The sequence below is a fragment of the Bombina bombina genome, chromosome 1, assembly GCF_027579735.1.
Source record: "Bombina bombina isolate aBomBom1 chromosome 1, aBomBom1.pri, whole genome shotgun sequence".
In the NCBI taxonomy this organism is placed as follows: domain Eukaryota; kingdom Metazoa; phylum Chordata; class Amphibia; order Anura; family Bombinatoridae; genus Bombina; species Bombina bombina.
In genome coordinates, this window is record NC_069499.1 from 1,147,478,191 (window position 1) to 1,147,502,232 (window position 24,042).

The 24,042-nt window shown below is 39.5% G+C and overlaps 1 protein-coding gene across 6 annotated transcripts in view; it reads right to left on the minus strand.

Moving 5' to 3' along the window:
- EZH1 (enhancer of zeste 1 polycomb repressive complex 2 subunit) overlaps window positions 1–24,042 on the minus strand; it is a 485,968-nt gene that overhangs the window by 256,565 nt on the left and 205,361 nt on the right. For all 6 annotated transcript variants that reach the window (XM_053699400.1, XM_053699426.1, XM_053699407.1 and 3 more), the window contains one exon: window positions 29–131. In XM_053699400.1, coding sequence (XP_053555375.1) covers window positions 29–131 — 103 coding nt within the window. The remainder of the gene's footprint in view (window positions 1–28; window positions 132–24,042) is intronic.

Sequence of the window (24,042 nt, forward strand, 5' to 3'; positions counted from 1 at the left end):
AGGTGTTGAATGTGCTTGAAATCCATACCTTTCCTTCACCTCTTCTGGGAATCCCCTCTCTGGGAATACGGCAGATATTGCATGGAATATTAGGTCACTTGACAGGTGGTTTTTGCAGACTCTCTTGTTGACTAAAAGCAGAAGATAAAAAAAGGTACCTCACAAATATATAACATATATGATTGTAAGTTTTTTAGAGAGCTGGGTTCTAATCCTTCTATCACTGTGTTTCTACCTGTCTTGTGTGAACTGATTGTTCAGTAGGTACACTAAATTAAGACGTTACAAATAAAGTTATTAATTCATCACACAGAAACCAAGTATCCAAAGGCTAGATTATTTAACATTTGCCAGATCAGACATGGAAAACCACGTTGATAGTCGCAGAGGTTGCCCTCAAGGAACGCTATATTTAAAAAATAAAAATAAAAAATAAAAAAATAAAAAACACTATCCATGTGAATTGCAAGATGTCTCCCATAGAAAGCAATAGCGTTAGTTAGAAAGGAAAATTTTGCTGCCCAGAGTGAATATAGCAGGGAGCACACTTAAAAGGACCATTCAATGCAGTAGAATTACATAATTAACAAGTGCATAATTAATGACAATAACACTAACTCTGAATTTCAAATAAGCAGTAGATTTTTTTTCGGACAAATGTATTTTTTCTCCCATTTTCCGGCCACTGTATCATGTGACAAACATCAGCCAATCACAGACTAGTATTCATATACCCTGTGCACATGTTCAGTAGGATCTTGTTCCCCAGAAAGTGTGTACATAAAAAGATTGTGCAAAATTTGATAATGGAAGTAAAATTGGAAAGAGTCTTAAAACTGCATGTTCTATCTGAATCATAAAAGGTTATTTTGAATTGAGTGTCCCTTTAATACTGCTGCTAATACTTTGATTTCAATGTATAAAACATCTATTTTTTATGCATACATTTTTTCTAGTATAGTTTTAAAAGGAACATGAAACCCAAAATTTCTATTTCTTGATTTAGATAGATTATACAATTTTATAACAACTTTCCAATTCACTTCTATTATCTTATTTGGTTAATTCTCTTTTGGTATCCTTTGATGAAGGATCAGTAATATACTACTTATACTACTAGTAACTAGCTGAAAGCCAATGATAAGAGGACACTGTACATATATATGTACAGTCACAAATTAGCAGCTTAGGCATACTTTTCAACAAAAGATAATGAAAAAAAGTTATTTAAAACTGCGTGTCCCTTTAAGTGTTTTGTGCATTTTGACACAAAAAAAAGAAAAACAAAAATGTATGCTTACCCGATAAATTAATTTTCTCATGGTGTTGAGAGTCCATGAGCAATCACATATGGGATTAAAGACCAAAAAATGCCAAGAGCATTTAATCCATCTCACTTATTTGTTTACCTCAGGCTAACGTATAGACAAGAAAAGGAGAGAAAAATGAAAAGCAGGAAAAAGTAAATCAGGGTAAATGAAGTACAAATTAGAATCGCCACCAACTGAATATAAAAATATGCAGGTCTCTTGAACTTTCACCACCATGAACAAAATTAATTTATAAAGGTAAACATAAATTTTGTTTTCTTTTATACGATAGTCCAAGAGCCATCACATGTGGGATGTAATACCCAAACTGTGAAGTTCACAAGATCACCGTGAATGGGTGGGACATGTAGATAAGGCGGAAAAACTGATTACCAGACACTGCTGCCTGGTACTTTCCTGCTAAAAACCACCTCAGAAGAGACAGCCATCAAAGTGACAACAATTATTAACAGCCTTGCAAATGTATTCTTTAGAATTGTACCAGTGCTGAACATTAAGAGGAAACAACCATTTTCTGATTGTCAGGATTGATTAAGAATAGGAGCCCAGTAGAGGAGTATAGCTAGCACAACTGCTAGATAACACAGGAGTGTGTGGCACACAAGGAAAATTCAAAAGCAAGATCAAACATTTCGAGGTCAGGACCTGCAGCAAAGATTCATAAACGGTGTAACAAGCAAGAGGTCAGGGCAGGCAGCAATAGTTCATAAACGGGAAACAAGGAAGAAAGTTCAGGTAACCAAGATTCATACACAGGACTTAACCCAAAGATAGCTCTTTAATAACTGAGCACTGAGCTCACTGAACAGCAGTGCTTTAAAGGGTTGCTAAATGAGTGACAGCTGGTAAGGGATGTGGTGTTGGCTTTAAATTTCTCACATCTTCTGTGACGTGCTTGTGCAACCTCTGCAGTAGTTAGAGAAATAATGTTGGACTAATATGGAGGATTCCAACAGCAGCACATGGAGGTACAGCTGGCTTGGCACTGCTTAGTCCGGACACCAATTGAGAACCAACAGGAGTACCCTTGGTAGCATTACACCCAGTTCCAAATTATTATGCAAATTCTATTTCAGTGTCACAAAGATTAATTTTTTTTTTTTCTCAGTTTAACTTATGGATGGCATTGTGTCTCAGGGCTCTTTTGATCATTGAAAACAATCTCGGACACCTGTGATAATTAGATTGCCAAGTGAGCCCAATTAAAGGAAAAACTACTAAAGGAGGGTGTTCCACATTATTAAGCAGAGCACCATTTTCAAGCAATATAGGGAAGAAAAAGGATCTCTCTGCTGCCGAAAAGAGTGAAATAGTTCAATGATTTGGACGAGGTATGAAAATATTAGATATTTCACGAAAACATAAGCATGATCTTCGCACTATTAAGAGATTTATGGCTGATTCAGAGCACAGACGGGTTCGTGCAGATAAAGGCACATTGAGGAAGATTTATGCCAGATCCATGCATCGGATCAAGAGAGCAGCTGCTAAAATACCATTACATAGCAGCAAACAGATATTTGAAGCTGCTGGTGCCTCTGGAGTCCCACAGACATCAAGGTGTAGAGTCCTCCAGAGTCTTGCAACTGTGCATAAACCTTCCATTTGGCCACCACTAACCAATGCTTACAAGCAGAAACGGCTGCATTGGGCAGAAAAATACATGAAGACTAATTTTCAAACAGTCCTGTTCACTGATGAGTGCCGTGCAACCCTGAATGGTACAGATGGATGGAGTAGTGGATGGTTGGTGGACGGCCACCCTGTTCCAACAAGGCTGCAACGTCAGCAAGGCAGTGGTGGAGTCATGTTTTGGGCCGGAATCATGGGAAGAGAGCTGGTCGGCCCCTTTAGGGTCCCCGAAGGTGTAAAGATGACCTCTGCAAAGTATGTGGAGTTTCTGACTAACCACTTCCTTCCCTGGTACAGAAGGAAGAACTATGTTTTCCGTAATAAAATCATCTTCATGCATGACAATGCACCATCTCATGCTGCAAAGAATACCTCTGCATCAATGGCTGCTATGGGGATAAAAGGTGAGAAAGTCATGGTATGGCCTCCATCCTCTCCTGACCTCAATCCTATTGAGAACCTTTGGAGCATCCTCAAGCAAAAGATCTATGAGGGTGGGAGGAAGTTTACATACAAACAGCAGCTCTGGGAGGCTATTCTGACATCTTGCAAACAAATTCAAGCAGAAACTGTTAAAAAAAACTCACAAGTTCAATGGATGCAAGACTTGTGAAGCTGCTATCAAATAAGGGGTCCTATGTTAAAATGTAACGTGACCTGTTAAAATGTTTAAAAAGTTAAAATGTTGTTCAAAGTTTGATTGAAATAGCTTTTGATTTCAGTAAATATGCTGCAAACACAACAAATGACAATTTTCAGTTCTTTACAACCTATAAAGTGTTTTGAAACTTACTGTGCGTAATAATTTGGAACAGTGCATTGTAAGTTTTTTATTTTGAAAAAAAAATGCTGTTATCATTAGGAGGTTTGTTCAATAAAATTTTAATTGTACTCTTAATAGTTAATAAAATGAGAATTATGCTGACTGTTGTTTACATCAATTATTTAGGTAAATGAGAAAGATAACATTGGCATAATAATTTGGAACAGGGTGTAGTACAGGTAAGCGCATTACACTGATTGATAAAAACTGAAAAAAAACCCATTAAGTATTAAACCTTAAGAGGTTTTAAGAACTGCTTTATCTTGATGAAAATTAAGATAAGGAAATTCCACCTGACAGTGCAGATAATTCAGAAACCCCTCTCAACAAAAATTAAAGCCTGAACTAAACTTGAATATCTGGCCATCCTACCATCATTTTATAATGCAAAAACAAAGAGAGCCAACATTTGACCCTTCCAGGAGCTAGCTGATAAACTCTTAGGCTAGGGAATCTTGAAAGAGCTAAAGAATCCAATTACTTCTAAAGGAATGCCAAAAAAACATTTGACATCAAACCAGAAAAGAAAAAAAATTGCAGACTTTGTGATAAATCCTTCTAGTCACCTGCTCCCTGGCTGAAAAAAAGGCCATTAGGTTTATCATTAGAAGGTCCCAACGGTTCACTATTTGATGGAACACCCTCCTGTTCAGGGATCACTCTCTTGGATGAAGGACCAGACGGCTGGGAGAAAAAAAAATCTGCTTCCCAACTGCTCACTCTTGGAATATGAATTTCTGATATAGAGCAGCGATTTATAACCCCACACTTCAAAATTCAAGATACCTCCCTCATTGCAAAGGAACTTCACTCTGACCAGACCTTCTGAAAAAAGGCTCAATCTGCCCCTTTACCAGAAAGGGTCTGGTTCAAGGTCCACACCTTCATGAAGATTTAGTAGGTTGCAGACTCTCTAGGTTGCTTGGAATTGGTCCACACATTACCAGGTTTCCAAGAGGAATCTAATTTCTGGTTGGAAGAAGGAGGAGGACTTGCAGGGCTGTTCTTCATCTAGACCTGGGCCAAAGAAAAAATTCCTTGAAAAGGAAGAGACAAAACCTTCCACAAAGCTCTTATAAACTAGAACAACCAGAGCTGCATTTTAGGCATTAAAGTGGATATTCTCAACAATGGAACCAAAAAATGAAAGAAATAGCAACCCTAATATTTTTTTAACTGTCCTGAATTTCATCAAGACAACACTACTCAGAGACTATCTCAGATAAAGAATCACACAACAATGTTATAGTGTCTGCCACACAAGCAAAGCTAAAAGCTGGTGTATATAGAAACTCAAACTGTTGAAAAGCTTTCCTATGATAAGTTTCAAGCTTCCTGTCCATTGGATTCTTGAAAGAAGTACAATCCGTCAAGGGAATAATAGTGTGCTTAGCTAAAGGAGAAATAGCCCCATGAATTTTAGGTATACATTACCAAAGTTCCATACTCACTGAAGCTATTGAAATCATTATCTTAAATTTTGTTGAAGGTACAACAGGAATGCTCGGTTTGTTCCATTCCTTAGAGATAAAATACTAAATAGCTTCTGTAACTAGAAATACTTCAGCAGATGTGGAATGAGGTTTACGTACACAGTCAAGTTTTCTGACTTTTCATTGGGTAAATTTGTTTTTTGAACTCCTAAGGTCAAGAAAAATCTCACTGAGTTTAGAGTGCAAATTTTCTAAAGAGAAATTAAACATTCTCCACCTCCTGCTCCACTAATCAATGTCAGACTCCCCCATGAGAGGAACAAGAGTGGCACAAATCCTATGTTGACTTTATCTTCTGAAGTGAACATTTACACTTGCTATATAAATGCATAGAAGCTGAAACTTCCTAAATGGTAGAGCACAAATACTAGTTAAAGCCAGGAGAGGAATAACAAGAGACCCTGTCTAAAACTAGCAATGTGATTCATATATGAATTGCAAATTTGAGCTAGAGGGCACACAAAAAAGTTGAGCTAGAGGGCACACAAAAACAAGCTTGCAAACACCACATTTAGCATGGGGGGGGGGGGGTCAAGTGTCAGAGAATATCATTACTAAAGGGTTAGTATGTAAGTGTTCAGAATGGACTGTCCTACTTGCTTTATGAATATATAGAGTGGGGAGGAAACAAAAGAAAGAAAACACAGAGATGCCACAAAACACACAACAGAAATAGAAAATACACAAAGCTAATTGTAGTATATAAACCCCTAATAACAGAGATAAGAATATATCCTAAATTAATTTTTTTAGCAATACAATTATAATATTAAAATATTATATTATTGAATAACTAACGGCTGCTAAGGAATGAACTGTAGTGTTTGAAGCTATAAATACAATTATAGCTAAAAAGCACTTGACATGAACGGATCTCTCCCCGCACAGAGTACAAACAGAATCAGGGAGATCTTCCAAAGAGAGGGAGAAGGCAGGCACTGCACTGGTGCCAAAAGAGGACACCTCTCCTTGCCAGAGAGCAACCCCAGACAGGCTGGGATGAAACAAAGCAGCCTATGCTGTTGCTGCATCCCAGCAGATATCCAAGCAAGCTATGCAGTTCTATAGACAGCAGAATTAATCCTAAATAGCAACACTAGCACTGCAGTTCTATAGGTGACAGAGCCAAGTACACAGCTGCCTACACTGCTGCTCCAAAGATGACAGAGCCTTATACAAAAGAGTATATGGCAGCAGATGACAGAGACAAATATATAACAGCCCATGCCACTACTACAGCCCTTGCTAGCACAGCGTATATAGACTGTCGCATCTAAAAAAGAAAAGTTCTTATAAGACACATTCTTCATAAAGTGTATAAGAATATAATATTAAAAGAAAAAATCCAAATACATACTAAATAGTCACTATCCCAAATAAACTATGCTCTTAGTCCTACCTGTGTATGTGTGTCAAAGTAACTATTATGTCCCCTAACTATGGCATACATGTAAGATGTACTTACTAATAGCCTTTGGGCTACATGAGTGCCAAGATAAGCTTACCTGTCAGCACCCACTCTATCGATCGTACACAGCTGCAGGATCCCTACTTCCAGTAAATGAGCCCATCCTGTGTAGTAAAACTAGCACATGATCTAAAGGAGAAGTACAACAACAAGGCCAACAAAAGGAGGCTGCAGAATAAATCCCAGCAACACCTGTTTCGAGAATAGTGACAAACTCTCACTACCTAAAAACCCTCATACACCCCTCTGTCTGATTTCCAGCCTGCTTCCTAGTGGACTGGATTTTAATCCCACATGGCTCGTGGACTCTTAGCATCTTATGAAAGAAAAGTGACATCTGCATAGGAAATATTTAAAGAATACACCAGAATTTGAGGAGAACTTTCAGTTATGCCTGAGGAACTCTCCTGTTCATCACCTAGCAGAGGTGGGAAAACTAATTTTACAATAGTTTTTTGCATATGCAATCTAGTTTTATTACGATTTCAACTGTGTGCATTAAATGTTTTTTTTTCTGCTTAAAGGGACAGTCTATACCAGATTTTTTATTGTTTAAAAAGGTAGATAATCGCTTTATTACCCATTCTCCAGTTTTGCATAACCAACACAGTTATATTAATATATGTTTTACCTCTGTGATTACCTTGTATCTAAGCCTCTGCAGACTGCCCCCTTATCTCAGTGTTTTTGACAGACATGCAGTTTAGCCAATCAGTGCAGACTCCTAAATAACTCCACGGGAGTGAGCACAATGTTATCTAAATGCCACACATGAACTAGTACTGTCTAACTGTGAAAAGCTTTCAAAATGCTCTTGGCTAAGGGGCGGTTTTCAACGGTTTAGAAATCAGTTTAAGCCTACCTAGGTTTAGCTTTTCAAAAATACCACCAAGGGAACAAAGCAAATTTAATGATAAAAGTAAATTGGACAGTTGTTTAAAATTGCATGCCCTATATGAATCATGAAAGTTTAATTTTGGCTAGACTGTCCCTTTTCATAGAACAATTTTCTTACAATTTGTAATGTGATTTAACAAAACAATTTAAACTGGATTTTTTTATCTCAAGTTCATTCATACGTTTCATATTTTTAAATTATGATTTTTTTTTGTGTGCGCGCCCTACTGGAATATATGCATCTCCTTCACATACTAAAACAGCTGGAGCACCCCCTTTATGAGACACATTGTTCTCAAAGGTAAAAACCGACACCTTTAGATAAATCGCTCCTCAAATTACCTATCTGGTTGTATACTATTTTAGTTGCTTATGTAAAGCTACCATATATAATTACTGTTTACATTTACAGATTAAAAGTTTAATTTTAAGGGGCGAGTTTGGCCGCGCTGGAAGAAGGCCATAGTAGCTTAGAGCTCCTGTAACCTGTAAAGGGCCACGTTTACTAATCAGGGCAATTGGGCAGCTGAAAACAGTTGAGACATTGAGGGGAATACCCTATCAACATCTGGGGCAAATCCGGAATAGATTGGTGAGCAGTGACAGGAGGAACTTATCAAGTGCGCAACACGACATATAACAAGCTGCAACACCACGCTAGTCACCGCATGATATACCTTATCTGCACATCGAGCCACATCTGACTACAGGAGGACACATAAGAGGTCTGTCGCACAACCGGCACCAGACAAAACCACTAGACAAGGGGCAGATGAGTAAGTAATTTACCCACCATTACTCTGCACAGATAGAAGCAATTCGCATAAGGGGCAAAGGCAGCACCTAAATGAGCGTTACATTTCAAAGCTCACCCAGGGATAAGACTCAGCCAATATTGCACCTTTCATACTGGATTACCCCCTTATTATTTACCACAATTAATCCCAAGAGTGCATACAGTATAGCCTCAGCATTATCCAATAATAGGGCTGCAAACATAGATATATACACACGGTACAGGCCACAACGCAATAATCTGTCCCAAACTTGCCAAGGTCAGTCAATATATGTATATAACTATCTGACCAGCCACAACCAAAGGCAAATCCCAAAACAACCCAGAAAATTAGTGGAGGAAGCAAGGGACACAAAAGATAGGACCTGAGTCGCCGTAGTTAAATATATATATATGAATATAAAGGGGACAATGCACGCTACAATCTTCTAACGGCTGACAATACCTAAAATAAAACAATCACCAGAGACAAAGCTCTATCCACTTGTATACCTAGGCAGAAAAGGGGGCACAGGGCCTAACACCCTCGCCATACTCATCCCTTGGGATGCCCCAAAAGAAAACCACCACAGCAGACAAGAATACTAAATCCAGGAACATGAGTCACTACCTTAAAACCCCTGATGCTATAACTTAGGATACTAATTTACCACATTCAGAGCTGAGACAAGCGATAGCCACACATACACAAGGAATGCCTGACTTACCATCACAGTATGTCACGAAAGAAGATCTCAAGACACTATCCTTGAAGGAGGATATCAAAGGAGTAATGGCAGAAGTTAAAAATCTATTTAGTGAACTCCGAAAAGATGTCAACGAGCTCACACACAGAGTTAACACTATTGAACAAACACATGAAAGTCTTCACGAAAAAGTAAAAGAATCTTCGTCACGAGCACAATACAACACAACAAGAAATGGTACATAGCCTAATGTATCGAGTAGAAGACCTGGACAACCGCAGCAGGCGGAATAACCTACGCATCAGAGGGATTTTAGAATCCATACAGCCCTCAGCACTCCAAGGTTATATACAAGACCTGTTCCGGATCATTAAAGGCACAGCAGCATCTCCTGACATCAAAATAGAGAGAGCACACATGGCACTCCGCATTAAACCCTCAGCAAAGGCACCACCAAGAAATGTCATCCTCAGGATATTTAATTTTAAAGACAAAGAAGACATACTGAAACATAGTAGGAATAGACACCCAATCACTTATGCTGGAATCAGTCTACAAATCTTCTCCGATTTAAGCCCAACTACGCTGCAAAAAAGGAGGGACCTGAAATTCCTCACAAACACCTTGCAGGAACACAAGATCACCTACCGCTGGGGATTCCCTACAAGCACCATCGCTACAAAGGGAGACTCAACTGCAATTTTCAGAGCAATGGAAGATCTTGATCCTTTTTGCCGCACATTGTGTTTCATACCCCCTACACCTCCCACATTTCCCCATGAAGAGGAGACCGCAAGCAAACCAACAGAACAGAACTGCTGCAGCAACCATCCTTAGAGGACTACCTCCCATGTCTGACAATGACCTACAGACAGGTTTGCACATGCCTAAAGATGTAGAGACTGTTTAAAGTTAAAATACTCTTAAAGGGGATTCTATATTTGTTAATTTTAACATATGAAAAACAACATTAAAGGGACACTGAACCCAAATTTTTTCTTTCGTGATTAAGATAGAGCATGCAATACATTGTTTACTAAGTTTTAAATCATCTGGAATTATTATTGCAGATGATTTAAAACTTAGTAAACAATGTAGTACTGCAGCGAGTAAGGCTAGCAGAATGCTTGGATGTATTGGTAGAGCTATTTGCAGCAGAAATAGTAAGGTTCTTATGCCACTTTATAGATCACTAGTTAGGACTCATCTTGAGTATTGTGTGCAATTCTGGAGGCCATATCTTCAGAAGGATATTAACAAACTTGAATCTGTGCAAAGGAGGGCTACAAAAATGGTACATGGTCTAAAAAATAAAACTTACCAGGATAGGCTCAATGACCTAAATATGTATAGCTTAGAGGAGAGAAGGGAAAGAGGTGATATGATAGCAACTTTCAAGTACATTAAAGGGTTTAGTAAAACTAAGGCTGTGGGTATTTTACATAAAATGGAAAATTCAAGAACAAGGGGTCATGAGCTCAAGCTAAAGGGTAGTAGATTCAGGAGTAATTTGAGGAAGCACTTCTTTACAGAAAGAGTGATTGATTTATGGAATAAACTTCCTCAAGAGGTAGTAGCAACAAACACTGTGGGGGACTTTAAAAATTCATGGGACAAGCATAAGGCTATCCTACGAACTAGATAAGTTTATACTGTTAGGTAAGGTCGGGCAGACTTGCTGGGCCTATGGCTCTTATCTGCCGTTTCTATGCAATTTTAAGCAACTTTCTAATTTACTCCTATTATCAAATTTTCTTCATTCTCTTGGTATATTTATTTGAAAAGCAAGAATGTAAGTTTAGATGCCGGCCCATTTTTAGTGAACAACCTGGATTGTCCTTGTTGATTGGACAGCACCAAAAAGCAAGTACTGTCCATTGGTCTGAACCAAAAATGTGCAGGCTTCTTAGCTTAGATGCCTTCTTTTTCAAATAAACATAGCAAGAAAACGAAGAAAAATTGATAATAGAAGTAACTTAGAAAGTTGCTTAAAATTGCATGCTCTGGGGGTTTCCGGTGGAGGAGGAGCTACACAGTTGCAGCTGAGCTCGTCTCTCCAGTCTCCTGGACATTGGCGGTAATCTTTCCGCGCCAGCCCCTGGTCTGGGGCTTCCCTCTGGACAGTTACAAGATCCACTCCGGAACCCTCCTACAGTGGCACACCATCCCACTGTTAGACCCTTGTTACTAGCTACCTGGCTCGTAGAAATATTCCTCAACTTACTGAAACCAACACAAGCTAAAAAGGCACCCCTTGCTATAGCTAGCGTTACTGCTTGGACCCGCTTCTACCATCAATAAATCCAACTTCCCCCTGCTGCTCTTTCCTCACACCTCAACGGAACTCAGACGCCTCTTTCTTTTGGACTTGGGTCACCCCCTCCGCTTGCACCCGTCATCTCTGATACCCAGGCGTCAAGGCTGATTCTCTAAATTACCTGTCTGCGGCCGTTCTGTTTGCCGGTCCTGTCGGCTGGGGTTGCCCCTCTCCCTCCCCCACCGGTGCTGCGTGGGGGGGAGTCGGACCCAGCTGGAAGTGCGGGCCGGGAACACAGCTCGTCACACAGCTCGTCTCTCCATTGTTCGGCCGCTCGGCGCGGCGCCGCCCACTCCCCCCCCCCACCGGTGCTGCGTGGGGGGAGCGAGGCGCGACCTTCGACAGCAGAGCCAGCCCAGGAGCGCCTGGTGGGTGATCAGGGTCAATACCGCCTGGAAGGATCTGACGACCATCTATGAAACTGGCCCTAGCTAACCTAGAAGACATATTGCTTGTGGGATTAGCTCTTGAGTGCAGCAGGGGGACAGTCAACGGTGGTGGGATTCTCCTTGATGTATGGGAACTTATTGTTCTTATGGCGGCTAGCAGAGACACGAAATTTTGAAAATTGGATAAATAAAGTTGTGTTTCTAGGCTTCACCAGGCATTAGAATGTTTTGCTGAACTCTCCGGTGAGCTAGTAAAAACCTACCTTGAACTTCACCCCCTAGCCCGGAGAGTTTTTGTCACTATCAACCTACTTTAAGAAGATTAATATATCCCAGTCCACAGAAGGACGCTCTCCTGAGATTGGTACACCCCAATTCTACATAGAGGGTGTTTGTATGAGACTCGCGCAACATTTATGTCATAATTGCATTCCCAAACTGTACATTCATTTGAGGAATCTTAACCTGTGCGGGGAAATAGGAGAAGGCATTACTGAGCCCTGGATAACCTCTGCTCTCTGATTATTGGCTGGACTTTCAAGCAGCTATTGTATATATAACTGTGTCTATCTATGGCTATATGTCCTACCTAAGCAATACTAATACCCTTCAAAGCACATTTAAAGTTATATGGTGTGTGCTAGCAAAGGCGATGGCAGATCTTTTGTTTTTGTTCTTGTATATTGTAATAAGCCACGTTTGAATCCACATGCTTTGTTTAATTATATAACATTTACTGTATGATTCTTAACCTGACACAAGATTGAAGGCTAAACTATCACATATAATAAGAGCAAACAAAACTGCGATCCTAAGAAGAGGGAGGGGAAGGAAAGGAAAAAGAAAAATTCAGAGTCCAGAAAACTAATTTGTTGCAAGTACATAGCATTTACTTTCTTTGTGCTAAAAAGCATTAAAGACCCTGAAAGACAATTTGTTAAAATTAGCCTCAGCATAACATAATTCAACGTATGTTGAAAAATACAAGTTAAAAGGCCCCCACCCAAATTAACCTCTCATAAGGGCAGTATTAATACTGGTTTACAAAATACCTATTGCCTCTCTTAAAACTGAGTTGGAGGGGGGAAGCCCAATAGGGAAGGGTGTCAGTCCCTCTGGCAAATCTAGCCAGAATTCAGAACCTATACTTTTGAACACCTCACGTAATAAGCAGTTGATTATAGATCTGCTGGGGGCCCCCACTAGTTCTCTCTTTGTTGTCTCTCTCTCCTGAATTTTTCAAATTAGACCAGACACCCTAATGATTTTTATCTAAGCGCCAGGCCTGTTAGGCCTACATTCTTACAATCGCTAACCTACTGCTGTTAAGAGCTCCCCTTCAATTACTATTATTTTTGCATTTTTCTGAGAAAAGGCTCATTTAACCACTACATGCTATTTATCTACCAAAGTAAAAATGTTCTCTTTATGGGGGGGGCTATCCTAAGAATGCTTTATGCTCTGAATCTTTAAATTGTTTTCAGCTACATTGCATCTCCTGCAACAGGGGGAAAATAAGGGCATAAATTTAGGCTGAATTCTCTTAAAACATAATTTACAGGTGGCACTTGCTTGTTTAAATGTTTATCATAGGTCCTTGTGGGTCCCATCTGTGGATATCTTAACATTGAAGTCAAGGGCAGCTGTGATTAAACCTTTTTCCTGCTGCCGTCGCTGGCGAGCGAGCCCCAATTCCCCTTTTTTTTTTTTTTTTTCTCTCGTTCCCTTTTTTCACTTCACCATTAAATATTGCTGCACTTCACAATTGCACTATTCCCCCACTCTCTCACTCCCCATCCTCACTATTCATTATTAAACTAACTGATTAGTCACTGGGAGGATTCTCCCCTTAGGATTTTTTCTTCCCCCTTATTCCTGGATTCACCTTGCACATGGAAAAAAAATTTCACACTCACTCGAAGACTCCCTCGCCGACAATGGCGGCAAGGCAAAGAGACAGAAGAGCTAAAAACACCACAGATGCCATGACTGAACCTCAAATTCAGGCCACATTACCTCCACCAGCTGACACCTTTAACATGCAAATCCTGATTACTAAAATTTCAGAGGCCCTGACACCTAATTTCGACGCACTTAAGACCGAGATCAAGCAAGATATCACTTTACTCTCACAAGAAGTTAGGCAATTTGCCAATAGAATCAATGAGGTCGAACAAAGGGTCTCAGACTTGGAAGATCTCACCACATCACACAGTGCAGACCAAGAGGCAGTCAACTCATCTATCATTATCTTGCAGGCCAAATTAGAAGATCTTGAGAATCGTGCCCGTAGGAACAACATACGCATAATAGGAGTTCCTGAGGATGGGACCCACGAGAACTTGAATGTGTTCATTTCAGAAATACTCCCGCAACTACTTAAAATGCCACCTAGCTATCCTAAAATCATAGTCGAAAGAGCACATAGGCTAGGAAAACCTTGGACAGATAACAAAGGGAATCACAGGCCAAGACCTGTGATCGCCAAGCTTCTTAATTTTCAAGATAAAGTCACGCTGTTGCAATTTTTCCGTAAAAACCAACCTACACTGTTAGGAGAATCTAAAATTCTTCTCTTCCAGGACTTCTCAATTGAGACGTCCTCCAAGAGAAGAGCATTAGCTCCAATCTGCTCCAAACTAATACAGCAGGGCCATCAAGCCACCATCATCTATCCAGCAAAACTGAAAATTATAGATGGTACAAACATTCAGGTTTTTAACTCCACTTTTGAGGTAGACCAATATTTAAAAGAATCTAACTTGCTAGCCAGACAATTGCCAGGTCAAAGATAGGACATCAAGGTCTCTTAAATTATCTATACCTTGTCTGCTGCAAAGATTTTTGCTATGCTTTATCTCTCTTTTCTTTCCTTCTCCGCCATATGGGACATCCTAGCCAGGATGCTGTGACTGAGGGGAAACTCGGAAAGCTCTCCCCCTTCTTCTTTCCCTCTCCTTGCCCCCCCCCCCTCCCTTTCTTTTTTATCCTTTTTTTTTTTTCTCTCCACTCTCCCACCCTGTGTGGCTCCATTTCTTACACTTAGATGCAAACCTTAAAATAGTATCTTGGAATGTGGGTGGGATATCCACCCCCATCAAAAGAAAATCTATCCTCACGCACCTGAGAAAATTAAGCACTAACATAGCATTCATACAAGAGACCCACTTATCCCCAGAAGAGTCCTTAAAACTCAAGGCTACATGGGTCAAAGAAATTTTTTTCCCCCCAGGTGTGGGAAGGAAAAGAGGGGTAGCCATCTTGCTAGGAAAAAAACATAATTTATGTAAGAACTTACCTGATAAATTCATTTCTTTCATATTAGCAAGAGTCCATGAGCTAGTGACGTATGGGATATACATTCCTACCAGGAGGGGCAAAGTTTCCCAAACCTTAAAATGCCTATAAATACACCCCTCACCACACCCACAATTCAGTTTAACGAATAGCCAAGAAGTGGGGTGATAAGAAAAGAGCGAAAGCATCAAAAAAATAAGGAATTGAAATAATTGTGCTTTATACAAAAAAATCATAGCCACCACAAAAAAGGGTGGGCCTCATGGACTCTTGCTAATATGAAAGAAATAAATTTATCAGGTAAGTTCTTACATAAATTATGTTTTATTTCATGTAATTAGCAAGAGTCCATGAGCTAGTGACGTATGGGATATAAATACCCAAGATGTGGAACTTCCACACAAGAGTCACTAGAGAGGGAGGGATAAAATAAAGACAGCCAATTCCGCTGAAAAATTAATCCACTACCCAAATCAAAAGTTTCCATTTTAACAATGAAAAAAACTGAAATTATAAGCAGAAGAATCAAACTGAAACAGCTGCCTGAAGTACTATTCTACCAAAAACTGTTTCTAAAGAAGAGAAAACATCAAAATGGTAGAATTTAGTAAAAGTATGCAAAGAAGACCAAGTCATTGCTTTGCAAATTTGATCAACAGAAGCTTCATTCTTAAAAAGCCCAGGAAGTAGAAACTGTCCTAGTAGAATGAGCCGTAACCCTCTGAGACGGGGAATAATCCGACTCCAAATAAGCATGATGAATCAAAAGCTTAACCAAGATGCCAAAGAAATGGCAGAAGCCTTCTGACCTTCCTAAAACCAGAAAAGATAACAAATAGACTAGAAGTCTGTCTGAAATCTGAGTAGCTTCAACATAATATTTCAAAACTCTTACCACATCCTAAAGAATGTAAGAATCTTACCAAAGAATTCTTAGGATTAGGACACAAGGAAAAGACAATAATTCCTCCACTAATGTTGTTAGAATTCACAACTTAAGTGAAAATTGAAATGAGGACAGTAAAAAAACACCTTATCCTGATGAAAAATCAGAACAAGGAGATTCACAAGAAAAAACAGATAATTCAAAAACTGTTCTAACTGAAGAGATGTCCAAAAAGAACAATACTTTCCATGAAAGTAATGAATGTCCAAAGCAAGCATATGCTCAAAATAGAAGAGCCTGAAAAACCTTCAGAACCCAATTAAGACTCCAAGGAGGAGAAATTGGCTTAATGACAGGTTTGATACGAATCAAAACCTGAAAAAAAATGATGAATATCAGGAAGTAACACTGCCTTATCCTGATGAAAAATCAGAAAAGGATATTCACAAAAAAGAGCAGATAACTCAAAAACTCTTCTAGTAGAAGAAATAACCAAAAGGAACAATACTTTTCCAAGAAAGTAATTTAACGTTCAGAAAATGCATAGTTTCAAACGGAGGAGCCTGTAAAGCCCTCAGCACCAAATTGAGACTCCAAAGAGGAGAGATTGAATTAATGACAGGCTTGATATGGACCAAAGCCTGTACAACACAATGAATATCAGGATGATTAGCAATCTTTCTGTGAAAAAAGAACAGAAAGAGTAGAGATTTGTCCTAACAAAGAATTGAAGACAAAACCTTATCCAAACCAACCTGAAAAAATAATAAAATTCTATGAATTGTAAAAGAATGCCAAGAAAAGTAGGTCTTCCAGACTCAATATAAATCTTTTTAGAGACAGATTTATGAGCCTGAAACATAGTATTAATCAATGAGTCAGAAAAACCTCTATGACTAAAAACCAAGCGTTCAATCTCCATCCCTTCAAATGTAAAGATTTGAGATCCTGATGGAAAAAATGGCCTTGAGAAAGAAAAGGTCTAGTTTAAACGGAGGTGTCCAACGTTGGCAACTGGCCATCCAAATGAGATTCGTATACCAAAACCTGAGAGGCCATGCTGGAGCTACCAGCATAACAAACAAATACTCCATAAGAATTTTGGAAGAAGAACTAGAGGCGGAAAGAAATAGGCAAAAAGATAATTCCAAAGAAATGTCAATGCATACACTACTTCCGCCTGAAGATTCCCGGACCTTAATAGGCCTCTGGGAAGTTCTTTATTCAGATGAGATGAAAAACATATCTGGTTAAGAATCAAGGCAAATAAATGTTTAAACACATATATTTAGAACTTTATATAAAAGTGCACAACCATAGCTTAGAGTGTCACAGAAAATAAGATTTACTTACCCCAGGACACTCATCTACATATAGTAGAAAGCCAAACCAGTACTGAAACGAGAATCAGTAGAGGTAATGGTATATATAAGAGTATATCGTCGATCTGAAAAGGGAGGTAAGAGATGAATCTCTACGACCGATAACAGAGAACCTATGAAATAGACCCCGTAGAAGGAGATCATTGAATTCAAATAGGCCATACTCTCTTCACATCCCTCTGACATTCACTGCACGCCGAGAGGAAAACCGGGCTCCAGCCTGCTGCGGAGCGCATATCAACGAAGAATCTAGCACAAACTTACTTCACCACCTCCACAGGAGGCAAAGTTTGTAAAACTGAATTGTGGGTGTGGTGAGGGGTGTATTTATAGGCATTTTAAGGTTTGGGAAACTTTGCCCCTCCTGGTAGGAATGTGTATCCCATACGTCACTAGCTCATGGACTCTTGCTAATTACATGAAAGAAAAATAAATTCAGAGGTCAGGTACAGTGAAGCGGACACGCAGGGCAGATATGTACTGATAAAGATAAAAATTGACAAAGAGATTTACACCCTATGTAACATCTATGCCCCCAACAAGCTTGATCCGGCTTTTTGGTCTAAAATACAGGCCAAGATTCAAGCTCTTCAAGAGGGACATCTGGTTCTTGGAGGAGATTTTAATATGGCTCGTAATTGCCCACTGGACAGATTTAGACTCACGACAAAACCAACCAAGCAAAAAAGTAATAATTTAGAAGTCAAATTGCTGAAATCAATTATGCAGAATTTGGAAATCAAGGATATATGGAGACTTCAGAACCCTGATGCCAGGGACTTTACTTGCTTATCTAAGGCCCACAAGACACTCTCCAGGATTGATTTACTTCTCATCAACAATAGGGCGTCTGGGTTAGAGGGAAAGTCGGGTATCCTTCCCATCTTTCTCTCAGACCATGGTCCAATTTATGTAGAGTTTCAAATAAATCAGTTTAAAAACAGAGCATCAAGCTTTATTTTTCCCTCATTTCTTGCATCAGACTTGAAGTTTAAGAGCTGGCTTAAACTCAAGTTTGCCGAGTATGTATCTCATAATCAACTTTATATAGACTCACCTCTGCTCTTCTGGGAGGCCGCGAAGGCTGTTCTTAGGGGGGAAATAATAGACTACACCTACACCGCCATGAGAATGAGGAAAATAAGATTAAGAGAAAAGGAAATGACTAACTCAGTAATAAACTCTTATAATTCCTATCTCTTGGAAAACTCTCCAAGAAACTGGGCGAAATACATCAGAGCAAAGAATGTCAGGGACACCTTCACGGTCTTCCAGGAAATACAGAGAGATTTAAAACTCCAAGCCAGACTATACAGGTTTGGGAATAAATCCGGCAAACTTCTTGCCAATCTGGTCAAAAAAGAAAAAAAATCATCTTTTATTGAGCATATACAACAGGATGGCGCTTCGCTAGAAAAACCTGAAGAGATCGCACAAGCATTTGCTAGTTATTATCAAGATCTTTACTCTTATAGAAGTTCGGACCTTTTACAGAAAAGGCAATTTTGGGATGAAATATCCCACCCTAAAATTTCAGATGATCTGGTTCAAACGCTTAACGCCCCAATTCTAGAGAATGAGATTACAAAGACCATCTCAGATCTCCCTGCCAATAAATCACCAGGCCCAGATTGCATGCCGAATGAATTTTATAAAATTATGAACATGGAGATAGCACCTTATCTCAATAACTTATATAATAGCATGTACTCTAAGGGCGAGCCAGTGGCCATTTCCTTCTCTGCTTCTAACACAATCCTGATCTTAAAGGGCGGGAAGGACCCCACACTAAAGGAGTCTTACAGACCAATAGCCCTCCTAAATGTGGACTACAAGGTTCTTTGCTCTATTCTTGCCAGGCGCTTACAGCTATCATTGGCCAAGATCATCCACCCAGATCAGGCAGGGTTTCTGTTTAAAAGAAACTCCTCCGCAAAAATCAGAGAAGCCCTGATCATAACAGAATATTTTGAGCCAGTGTCGAGGAGCCGGGGGGAGGAGGGCGCGCCGGATCTGGCCATTGTCTCAATAGATGCAGAAAAAGCCTTTGATTCAATCCATGAATCTTTTTACATCCTTAGACAAATTTGGCTTTAAGGGAGAATTTTTGAGATTTATCACCAACTTATATAAAGAACCATACACAAGGCTGATTGTTAACAACATCATTTCATCACAGATAACCCTCGGAAGAGGGACCAGGCAGGGCTGCCCTCTCTCCCCCTTGCTCTTCGACGTTTCAATAGAACCCCTGGCAATAATGATCAGACATCATCTCCCGGGAATTAAAATCGGAAATCAGATTATAAAAATAGCTCTTTATGCGGACGACGTCCTATTATATCTATCAGACACTCAAACCAGCATACCAAAATTTTTGGACATTGCCGATAGATTCGGATCTTTCTCAGGTTATAAAATTAACCAAGCAAAATCTGAATTACTATGGCTCAGAAAAAACAATAATTCCCCTGCTAACATTCCCTTTAGCCTGGCAATAAATTCTTTCAAATATTATGGAATTTTTATATCTTCTAATCCTGCAGAGCTGTATGATCTCAACATCACTCCGATCTTGAAAACCATAAGGGAGAAACTGAAAAATTGGCAGGGCTTTCCACTATCTATCTCTGGCCGGATAGCTTTATTTAAAATGGTATTGTTACCAAAGCTTCTCTATGTACTTCAGAACACCCCATTAATTGTACTGGAAAAAGACATCCGTTCACTTAACAGCGCACTTAGCAAATTTATATGGCAAGAGAGGAGACCAAGGATTTTGTTAAAGAAATTATCTCTCTCAAAGGAATACGGAGGCCTTGCCTTGCCCAACATTCGTCTTTATAACTATGCATTTCTGGTGAGAATAGTTGCTGATTGGATTTTTCGGAGTAACTATGTAACAAACAATCTATTAGAAGAATCCTTATCTTACCCCTATACTCCATCAGCATTAATTCATTGCCCACCTAAAGAATTACCAAGGGAAATTAAACTTTGTAAAACTCTTATGAGCCCACTGAAGGCATGGTGGAAGGTAGGCGAACTTCTATCCCTTAATTGTAAAGTTTCGCAATTTTTGCCACTTCTGGGAAATCCGAAATTTCCGGCAGGGCTAAACTCTCCACTTTTCAAGTCCTGGAATACCCAGGGATTGGAAAGGGCAATATATCTGGCTGATCAAGAGAGAAAATGTATTAAAGTTTTTGAAGATCTAAAAAGAGAATTCAAAATCAATAACAAGGATTTTTATGCATACTTACAAAGTAGACACTTTGTTACAGAGCTTATGAAAGAAACAGATTGGTCTTGGTCCCTGGGCAAACTGGAAAGTTGGTTAAAACTCTATGACAATGGCCAGAGGTCAATCTCCTTATGCTACCAACTGATCAATTCTGGTAAGGGGAATTTAGAGCTAGAAATAATTACTCTACTATGGAACCAGATGATCCCTCACTCTAATATTGATACTGAATTTATTCAATTATCAATTCAGAAAGTGGCTCAGGCTACTGTGTCAGCCACCTGGCGAGAATCACATATCAGACTAATACACAATTCCTATTTCACCCCCAAAAAAGGTAGTAAAATCCGCAATCAGGGCTTTAGCCACTGCCCAAAATGCTTATTGCCGGCAGCAGATCTAATGCACATGGTGTGGGAGTGTCCCAAAATAAGACACTTTTGGTGGAAACTAGAGTTCTGGCTTACTAAAACACTCAAAATTCAGATACCAGCAATAACACAGTTACAAATAATATTTGGGATAATGAATCAAAATTCATATCAAACAAACGATAAGTTAATTCTCCTGTCCATACTGGCATCTAGATATATTATCTTTAAAAATTGGAAGCTTAAGACATCACCATCTATTCCAGGGATCAAACACTGTTTAAAGAAACAATGTCTGCTAGAACAAAGAGACACTAATTTAGATAACGAAGACGATATTAGACAATTTTTCAGCAAATGGTCAGTATTCATTAAATCTCTGCCAGATACGGAGATAAATGATATCATTTTTCCGTTCAGAAACTCTGAATTGATACTCCTAGGGGCTTGGTAATAATCTTAGTAGAGAGCAATAATTTATCAGGCTGTTTCAGTACTCATCCCGTGAGGCCCTAAGAACACAGTCCACCGGGTGGAAGGGTGGACAGAAAATGGACCCCTTTTTTCCCCTTTTTTTTTTTTTTCTCTTTCTTTCTTTCTTTCTTTTCTTCTCCTTTCTTCCTTATCAGATAATTGCTTATTAAGTTATACAAAAAACTGAGAATTAGTATTAGGAAGCGTATAAAACTGGAAAAACCCAGCAGAATTTGCAGTATATTTTGGATACCTTTTTTTTTTTTTCTTTATAAAGTCATACTGTCCAAAATGGGTTTGTTTTACTTTTAAATTGATTTTTTTTTTTTTCCCTTTCTTCTCCCTTTTGTATGACTGACCAATATGTAATTAATCGCCCTGAGAGGCACAAATCATGTATTTGAAGTTCAATGTATCTTCTGCTGGATATAAATAAACAATAAAAAAAAAAAATTTGCATGCTCTATCGGAATAATGAAAGAAAAAAAAGGAAATTTATGCTTACCTGATAAATTGATTTCTTCTACGATACGACGAGTCCACGGATTCATCCTTACTTATGGGATATTATCCTCCTGCTAACAGGAAGTGGCAAAGAGCACCAAAGCAGAGCTGTCTATATAGCTCCTCGCTTGACTCCACATCCCAGTCATTCGACTGAAGGTATAGGAAGAAAAAGGAGAAACTAAAAAAGGCGCAGAGGTGACTGAAGTTTGAAAACAAAAATATAATCTGTCTAAAATGACAGGGAGGGCCGTGGACTCGTCATATCATACAAGAAATCAATTTATCAGGTAAGCACAAATTTCCTTTTCTTCTACTAGATACGACAAGTCCACAGATTCATCCTTACTTGTGGGATACAATACCAAAGCAACAGGACACGGATGAACGGGAGGGACAAGACAGATACCTAAACGGAAGGCACCACTGCTTGAAGAACTTTTCTCCCAAAAATAGCCTCAGAAGAAGCAAAAGTATCAAATTTGGAAAATTTGGAAAAGGTATGAAGGGAGGACCAAGTCGCAGCCTTTCAAATCTGTTCAACAGAAGCATCGTTTTTAAAAGCACATGTGGAAACCACTGCTCTAGTAGAATGAGCTGTAATTTTTTCAGGAGGCTGCTGTCCAGCAGTCTCGTATGCCAAACGGATGATGCTTTTCAGGCAAAAAGAAAGAGAGGTAGCCGTAGCTTTTTGACCCCTACGCTTTCCAGCATAGACAACAAATAGAGAATATGTTTGACAGAAATCCTTGGTCGCTTGTAAGTAAAACTTCAAGGCACGAACCACGTCCAAGTTATGTAACAGACGCTCCTTCTTAGAAAAAGGATTAGGACACAAAGAAGGAACAACAACTTCCTGATTAATATTCTTATTTGAAACAACCTTAGCAAGAAATCCAGGTTTAGTACGCAAAACCACCTTATCAGAATGGAATATAAGATAAGGCGAGTCACAATGTAACGCAGAAAACTCAGAAACTCTTTGAGCAGAAGAGATGGCAACTAAAAACAAAACTTTCCAAGATAAAAGCTTAATATCTATGGAATGCATGGGTTCAAACGGAACCCCTTGAAGAACATTGAGAACCAAATTCAAACTCCATGGCGGAGCAACAGGTTTAAACACAGGCTTGATTCTGACTAAAGCCTGACAAAAAGACTGAACGTCTGGGACATCCGCCAGGCGTCTGTGTAGTAAAATTGACAAAGAAGAAATGTGTCCCTTTAAGGAACTAGCTGATAATCCCTTCTCCAATCCTTCTTGGAGAAAGGACAAAATCCTAGGAATCCTAACCCTACTCCATGAGTAGCCCTTGGATTCGCACCAATAAAGATATTTACGCCATATCTTATGGTAAATTTTCCTAGTGACAGGCTTGCGCGCCTTAACCAAGGTATCAATCTCCAGGCAGTCAGCTGCAGAGAATTTAGATTTGGTACGGACCTTGGATTAGAAGGTCCTGTCTCAGTGGCAGTTTCCACGGTGGCAGAGATGACATTTCCACTAGATATGCATACCAAGTCCTGCGTGGCCATGCAGGCGCTATCAGGATTACCGAAGCCCTCTCCTGTTTGATTCTGGCAATCAGACGAGGTAGGAGAGGAAAAGGAGGAAACACATAAGCCAGGTTGAACGACCAAGGTACTGCTAGAGCATCTATCAGTACTGCTTGGGGATCCCTTGATCTGGACCCGTAACAAGGAAGTTTGGCATTCTGACGAGATGCCATCAGATCCAATTCCGGTGTGCCCCATTGACGGATCAATGCCGCAAACACCTCCGGATGGAGCTCCCACTACCCCGGGTGAAAAATCTGACGACTTAGAAAATCCGCTTCCCAGTTCTCTACTCCTGGGATATAGATTGCTGATAGATGGCAAGAGTGAGTCTCTGCTCATCGAATTATCTTGGAAACTTCTGTCATCGCTAGAGAACTCTTTGTTCCCCCTTGATGATTGATATATGCTACAGTCGTGATATTGTCCGACTGGAATCTTATGAATTTGGCCAAAGCCAACTGAGGCCAAGCTTGAAGCGCGTTGAATATTGCT